Here is an 8,151-nt window from a genome sequence, read left to right as displayed (position 1 = left end):
GCACATATATTTATATATTTCTAGTTTTTCTAATGTAGTTCTTTTTATTATATTCTATCATCTGATCACAGTACACTTTAACATCATTGCACAGTATCTCAACTTCATTTAATATGCAAACCCCAGTCTAAGTTTGACTTTGTAATTTGTTATGTTAGGGATAGCCTGTGTTGATCACAGACCCACTGTGTTCATAAATTTGTTCTGTGAACTACCCAAAAAGAACAAATACGGATACTTGAGATTTACATGGCTGAGTTTGTAAAGGCTCTAGGGCCGCTTAGCTAGTAACCTCCAATGAACCTAGAATTGTTCATTAAGTCTTATTTAATAATTATGTATTATTTCTTATCTGCTTTTAGAACACTTTAATGAGTTTTAATGCTTATATTTTGGTTTTGGGAGATTGGTGGTGCATTACTGTCTCACATTTCCTGGTTTTCCAGTGCAGCATTTACTATCACTGTCTCACAATTCCTGGCTCTCTAGTGCAGCCTGCCTCTCCAGTGCAGTGTTTAGCATTACTGTCTCACACTTCCTTGTTCTGTGCTGCAGCATTTAGCATTAACTGTTTCACACTTCCTTGTTCTCTGGTGCAGCGTTTAGCATTGCTTTCTTACACTTCCTGGTTCTCTGGTGCAGCATTTGTCATTGTTTTCTCATACTTTCTGGTTCTCTGGTGCAACATTTAGCATTAGTCTCTCATACTTCCTGGTTCTCTGTTGCAGTGTTTAGCATTCCTGTCTCACATTTCTTGGTTGTCTGGTGCAGCATTTAGTATTGCTGTCTCACACTTCCTGGTTCTCTTGTGCAGCATATAGCATTGCTGTCTTACACTTCCTGCTGGTTCTCTGGTGCAGTGATTAGCATTGCTGTCTCATGCTTTCTGGTTCTCTGCTACAGCATTTAGCATTGCCGTGTCATGCTTTCTGGTTCTCTGGTGCAGCATTTAGCATTGCTGTCTCACACCTCTTGGTTCCCTTTTGCAGCATTTAGCATTACTGTTTCACAATTCCTGGTTCTCTGGTGCAGCATTTATTATTACTGCATCACACTTCCTGGTTCTGTGGTGCAGCATGTAGCATTACTGTCTCATCTCCTGGTTCTCTGATGCAGCATTTAGCATTGACATCTCATACTTTGTGGTTCTCTGATGCAGTGTTTAGCATTACTGTCTTACAGTTCCTGGTTCTCTGCTGCAGCATTTAACATTACCTTCCCACAATGCCTTGTTCTCTGGTGCAACATTTACAGTTGCTGTCTAACAGTTTGTGGTTCTCTAGTGCAGCATTTACAGTTACTGTCTCACAATTCCTGGTTCTCTGGTGGAGCATTTAGCATTTCTGTCTCACACTTCCAGGTTCCCTGGTGCAGTGTTTAGCATTAATGTCTCATACGTCCTGGTTCTGTGATGCAGTGGTCAGCATTACTGTCTCACAGTATCTGGATCTGTACTCCAGCATTTAGCATTACCGTCCCACGGTTCCTGGTTCTCTAGTGCAGCATTCAGCATTACTGTCTCACAGTTCCTGGTTCTCCATTGCAGCATTTAGTGTTACTGCCTCACAGTTCCTAGTTCTCTAGTTCATGTTGTGGCTGTTATGCCTTCTCCAACGATCCTGCATGGCCTCCATGCATTTGACTGCAGTTTCACAAGATGTTGACAGTGAATACAGAGAATGAGCTGTTAGCAGTCTGCTTCTTGTAGTCTAGGGTTTGATTCCCTCCACCTTTGTTTGTCTGCTTTGTGATTCTGTGCTGGTCACTTAACCAGACAGTGTCCTGGAGTAATTCCAAAACTGGGCTAGGGTTCTGTGCTCTGCATTGGTATACCTCTATGAATCAAAGATAACACTGTTAGTTGAATTTGTGGTTCTTTAATTTTTCTCTAGGTATGTGTGTGCATGCGTGTGTGTGTGAGAATGTGTCTTGCAATAGTTTAGAACCCTTTCCAGATTGTTTTCTCTTCCTTAAAATGATAGAGTATCAAGACAGACTGTGACTGCATGGCAGTGAATATGATAAAACAGATATCAGAGAATGGTAATGATTTTCATTTATTTTATTATTACAAGAATAAATCAAGCCTCATTATATAAAATTGTATTGGATATATTGATGTGTGGTACAGTGATAGTTGGGAGCAAAATTTAAGCTTCAAATGCATATTCATGTTAACATTAAAGTAGTCCTTATAACATCCCACCCCTACTCAGAAAGCAGAAAAGGCCAAAAGCTTGCATGGATACAGGGCATTTACAGACCATCTAGCTAACATTGTCATATCCCTTACATTTGTATTACTTTGCAGTGGTCACCCAAATTACTGTACAATGCAGTGAGATAAATACTGCCCCATTTCTAGTCATTCTAAGGCACTGGCTGCTTTACTTCATAGAAAGTAATGTAATTAATGGAACAATTAATACAGTTAAACAGTTCTATCTGGCTGAAGTTGTCTTTAGAAACCAAAAGTTTAATTTGATGGTTATGGTAACCTGACTTGTAGAATATGCACAGTCAAGTTCAGATGAAAGTCATCTGAGCATTTTAAATGCCATTCACTATATTGCAAAGTATAACAGAAATATGAATTAAATTATGCTTTTGACATATATTTCTGCCTTATCAACAGGTAATGCTATGGTATTCAAGCCTTCTCCCTTTACGCCAGTATCAGCAGTCCTACTGGCAGAGATCTTCACCCAAGCTGGGGCTCCAAAGGGGCTCTTCAATGTTGTGCAGGGTGGTGCAACAACTGGCGAGTTCTTGTGTAAAAATCCTGATATAGCAAAGATCTCCTTTACTGGAAGTGTTCCTACAGGAATCAAGGTAAAAGTTTATTTTCATAATTAGGAGTAGTGAAACATTTCTGTCTGTGAGAAGCTTTGAAAGAAGATACATATAAAAGAATCTCTTTCTTTCTTTAACAGCTTTCTTGAATTATCACTTAAGACACATGCAAACACACATTTATATTAAAGAAACAAACCATATTAGCATATTCCCAGTTGCAAACATTATACATTGCATATATTATTTTGTATATTTATCATCGATTCCACGTTATATAAATTGATCAGTTTCTGTCTTCCCATAAACCTCACTCCTCCTCCAAAACATCAATCCTCATGCATTGTCCCCCCAATTTTTTTCTATGCAATTTGCTCTTACCCTTTTCTAAAGATCCCACTTCCAGTTCTTTAATCTCTGTTACAATATTCACTACTTGAAATACAGATGGTTTATACTTTGATTTCCATGTTCTTGTAATTGCTTTACTGACAGCCACCAGAATTAAACTTAACAAGGCCTTAGTATGTTTAGGCAATTCAGATTCTGCATCCTAGCTCAGAAAATTAATTTCCTTAGTTACACCCACTTGCTCACCCATTATTTCTTCATCTACCTATGGAAAAGTTCTTTGGAGTCTGCTTGGGGTATAAAAATATCTATTCAAACACCAAACAACAATTCTAAATCTTCTAGACTTTGCTGCATATTTGGAGTCATACATACGCCCTTCAATTGTTTCTTTGTGAATTGCTTATCCATTTTCTCTTCTCAATCTTTTCTAACCTCCTCTGATTGATTCCTACAGTTATTGTGCAGTATTTTATATATCCTATTAACTCTACCCTTTTTAACAGCAGCTTCTGTTCTATATTTGATTAAAAACTCTGCTAGAGTGGGTCTTTCACTTAAGATTTCCCTTTTCTTTTCTCTTTGCCTACAATCAGACATGAATCCCCAATAAGGAAGGAGATAAAGGAATCTTTAGCAGCAAATTACCCCACTGCTATACATATTTGTAAGGTCTGTTGCTAATTCGTTGTCTAGTTTTATTGTAAGGTGAGAATTCCCTGCAACAGCAAGTTTTGCATTCCAACAGATTATCTATAAAAAGTTAAGCTTGCATCAAAGGAAACCTAGTTCTCCAGCTATGTTGCAGTGCAGCATAATCAGTGATCCAGATGTAGAAATAACAGTAACAATCAAAGTAATACAAAGGGATGTAGATGAGCAAAGACGGTATCCATTTACTTTGAAATTATTTACTTGGGTGGAAATAAGGCATTTGACTGCAAGAACAGAAGCAGGTGGATAGAAAAAATGAAGCTGATGAGACAGTTCACAGAGATGAGGCCTGGATGACTATGAGTTATTATGAAGTTCTTCCAGGACAGAGCAAGTAAAATAGTGCATATACCAATTTCAGGTATCTGAAGAAAGGGTGGTGTAAGATGGATGGAATTGTCCTCTGATATGTTTGCAGAAGCCAAGGCAAAAGTGTACAAGGAATTTTCTTATGGAAAAAAAAATATAGTATTGATTTAGCTCTAAGTTTAATACTCCTAAATATAGAAAAACACAGTGTTGTATGTGTTTTAAAGGACGTTTTTTGAATCTGGAATATTGTATGTATTTTTGAAAGACATTTTTGGCTCTGGAATACTATTGTAAATCATACATATATATATATATATATATATATATATATATATATATATATATATATATATATATGCACTTTGCTGCTTCCAAGATACCATGGCACTCTATAGCACCTCTTTGCTGTTTCACCTGCCTGATTATTACAATGTCAGCAAGTGTAAAATTCTGCAAGACAGATGTAGAACTACAGAAAAAAAATTGCTCCACAGCAATACATATCAATCATATTTATTCAAGAAATAACTCAAAATAACTCAGCATTCATGTCAGTCTTTACCAGCTCGAGCCAGTGAGGCAAACATTCCAAACACCATGACAATGTGCCAGTCTGGGAGCCGTATCCTCAAGGAGCGTGCAGTGCAACACTACAAGACCAGTGTCCATCTCTGCAGTAGCACATTGTCTCCTCAGCAGCCCAGCCCTCTTTGGCCTGGCATGTACTCTCCTGTGATCTCTGGTACCACCAACAACAACTTTCCTCTGCCATTCACTCCCCATCCCCTCCCCCACAGAGATGGGAGAGTGGGCACAATGTCTTTATTCATCTTGCTTCCATCATCAGCTTCTCCATTGCTGAGGGCCACTAATTGAGCTCTGGTCACCTGGATCATAGGAGAGTTTTTCTCTGTATACCACAGAGCTGATGGAAAATTCAGGTTCCTATCGCGTGATCGAAAATTGTAAACGGCGAACGCATATTGAGCGAACCCGATTGGTCGAAACGTTGAAATGTCGCGTGTGTAACACGGAAATCGCCATAGGGAATATTTTCCCTTTACTTCAATGCAGTGCTATCTTGTAGTAGGAATATTTAAGTAGCGGGGGGTGTGGGGGGGCAAGCCCCCCTGCCTACACCATTTAGGTAAGTATAGTTTTTATTTTTATTTTTTTATTATATTTTTGAAATTTCACACATCGCTCATATGGTGTCGACCATATGGTGTTCGATGTTTGAAACTATCGAAAATATAATATAGACCCGAAAATTCCCACTTATTCTCTCATTCCATTCAAAAATGTTTCAGCATAATCACTAAATGGCTAATGGACAGCAGTTGACATCTACATTTGAAAAAAATGATATTGCTTAAACAAAGTGTACCAAAAATAGACAAGCTCTTTTACAAATGCATTTAGCCCTCTAAGAGAGTTGAAGTTATCTATTTATGAAAGTACCTAGGAGTGCATACTGACTGGAAATTAACTGGAAACAATGAAAATAGTGCAAGCCATTCTGCTGACAAAGCTGCTGCACGAAATACTTAGAGCAGCTAACCTCCTTGCACATGTCCTAGACAAGCTAATAAGAACCTACAGTGTGCTATCTCTCTTGCTACTGATTCTAAGGCAGGTACTCACGGCTGCAACACACTAATGTCACTCAGCGTGAATTGACTTAATTATTAAGTTGACTTGTTTGCCACTAGTACATAGTATGGAGGTAGAGTGGTTAAGAGCTCTAGCTTTCAGTTTCAGGGTCTAGGGTTCAAGCCTAACGGGAAGTCACTGTCAACAAGGAATTTGCATGGTCTCTGCATGTCTGTGTGAAAATGCCAGTAAGTAAAAATCTACCGTTAATCATGATTTCCTTAAAATGAATTCCTGCATTCATAAATTGACTCTTTGTGCGTTTGTGTATTTTTCTCCATGCACTGACTCTTGCATACTGTGTTTAGATTTTCATATATATATATATATATATATATATATATATATATATATATGTGTGTGTGTGCGTGTGTGTGTGTGTGTGTGTGTGTGTGTGTGTGTGTGTGTGTGTGTGTGTGTGTGTCTATATATATATATATATATATATATATATATATATATATATATATATATATATATATATATATATATATATATATATATATATATATATACATATATATATATATATATATATATATATATACGTATATAGGTTCATAGGTTCATAGGCAGGTACTAGGCTATTGGCCCTAGGGCCTATATAAGCCTAGCCAAACAGTACCCTGGCTTTCGCCACCCAAGAAAATTATTTTCCTGTGCCCCTGTTGAGCAGAGCCACAGAAGTGATCCCCGGGGTGAATTTCCTATCTCCCATCCAGTCATCAAAATTTTTCTTGAAGAGTGCTAATGAGGAACATTGTTTGAAATAGATAGGTAGCTTTTTCCAGAGTATGAGATGTTTCTGGGACAGGAATCTATCCCTCCAGCATGTTCTGTTTATTGTGGTGACAAGGTTTAGGTCCCTAGAGCTTGTATTTCTTTAAGTGGAGCATGTCCAACAGCTTTGGGTTTGACATAGCTTTGTATGTTAGGCAGAAAACGCCTCTGAGTAGGCGACGGAGTAAAGCTGGAGTTTTTTGAGACTGTCAGCATAAGACATCTGTTTGAGGCCAGTAATCCTCTTTGTGAGGTATTTCTGCAGCCTTTCCAGTTGTTGTAGATGTCTTGTGAGGTACATACCAAAAGGGGCATTGTACTCTATAATGGGTCTAATGAGTGATGAGTAGAGGGGAACAATGACCTCTTTTTTCCTGGATGAGAAACCTTTTGTGATGAGGTGTGCCACATAGAAGGATTTCCTAACTACTGTAGCGATGTGATTATCAAAGCAGAGACTACTGTCCACCTGTGTCCCAAGGTCTCTTATCAAACTTTTGGTGTTAAGTAAGCTACCGCCTATGTGGTAGTTCATGGATACAGAGTTTTTACCAAAAGGGATGGCAATGCACTTTTTGGCACTGAGCTTGAGGCCATGGCTTTGACACCAGGCATCTGTCTCAGTGAGGCTCTTTTGTAGATGTCCACATCGTTAGGAGTTTTGATTATGGCTCCTAGTTTGCAGTCATCTGCGAACTTTGTTAGCCAAAGACCTTCTGTGTTAGCCTGTACTTCAGAGAAGTAGATACCAGACAGGAGAGGACCCAAGACTGAACAATGTGGTACTCCACTTGTCACTGGTCTGAAGTTAGATTTGGAGTCTGCTACTTTCACAGTGTGGGTTCTGTCAGTGAGCCAGTTGGCAACCCATCTTGTGACATAGGGATTTATACCTAGTTTAGTGAGTTTATCTATAATTCCAGAGTGGGGGATGGTGGTGAAAGCCTTGGCGAGATCTAGATAGGCTGTGTGAACCACCTTACCCTCATCTACGGCTTTGGTGACCGCTTCAAAGAAGTCTATCAGGTTTAGGAGACATGATCTGCCTTTTACAAAATAAGTGCAATCAGACCTCTGCATGTACGGCTACTGCATGGCTCAAAGGCATCAAGAAATTACAAAAACATGGTAGAGCCAGCAAACAGTGGACCAAAATCTGTTTATTGAAGGAAGGAGGAAAAAAAAAAACATATCGGTTTCGGCCCTTAGGCCTTCCTCAGTGTTTGTAACTGTTACAAAATTCACAGCATATACATATATATATATATATATATATATATATATATATATATATATATATATATATAAAAATATATATCTAGAGAGAGAGAGAGAGAGAGAGTGGTCCAGCACCACCTGCAGTCCAAAAGCAGAATTGCATACATTTAAACATTAATTTCTATTTTTATATGTATTCATTCAACCCAGGGGAAAAAAGTGCACTTAATTTAATAATCCATTTCTTTTCCATTTTGTTTAATATTGCATGCCAACCAGATTTATTAACTGTATTCCATTGTATAATATCAATCACAGTAAATCTGAACA

General features: G+C 38.2%; 1 protein-coding gene across 1 annotated transcript in view; it reads left to right on the top strand.

Annotated features, from left to right (window-relative positions):
* The window catches only part of LOC122813217 (4-trimethylaminobutyraldehyde dehydrogenase-like), a 325,358-nt gene that overhangs the window by 176,770 nt on the left and 140,437 nt on the right, over nt 1-8,151 (top strand). Inside the window, exon 6 of the mRNA XM_044085402.1 lies at nt 2,636-2,832. Coding sequence (XP_043941337.1) covers nt 2,636-2,832 — 197 coding nt within the window. The remainder of the gene's footprint in view (nt 1-2,635; nt 2,833-8,151) is intronic.

Source organism: Protopterus annectens, chromosome 10.part0, assembly GCF_019279795.1.
Source record: "Protopterus annectens isolate FY-2018-M chromosome 10.part0, PAN1.0, whole genome shotgun sequence".
Lineage (NCBI taxonomy): Eukaryota > Metazoa > Chordata > Ceratodontiformes > Protopteridae > Protopterus > Protopterus annectens.
The sequence above is the reverse complement of the archived record's forward strand: the minus strand, read 5'-3'. Positions and strand labels throughout refer to the sequence as shown.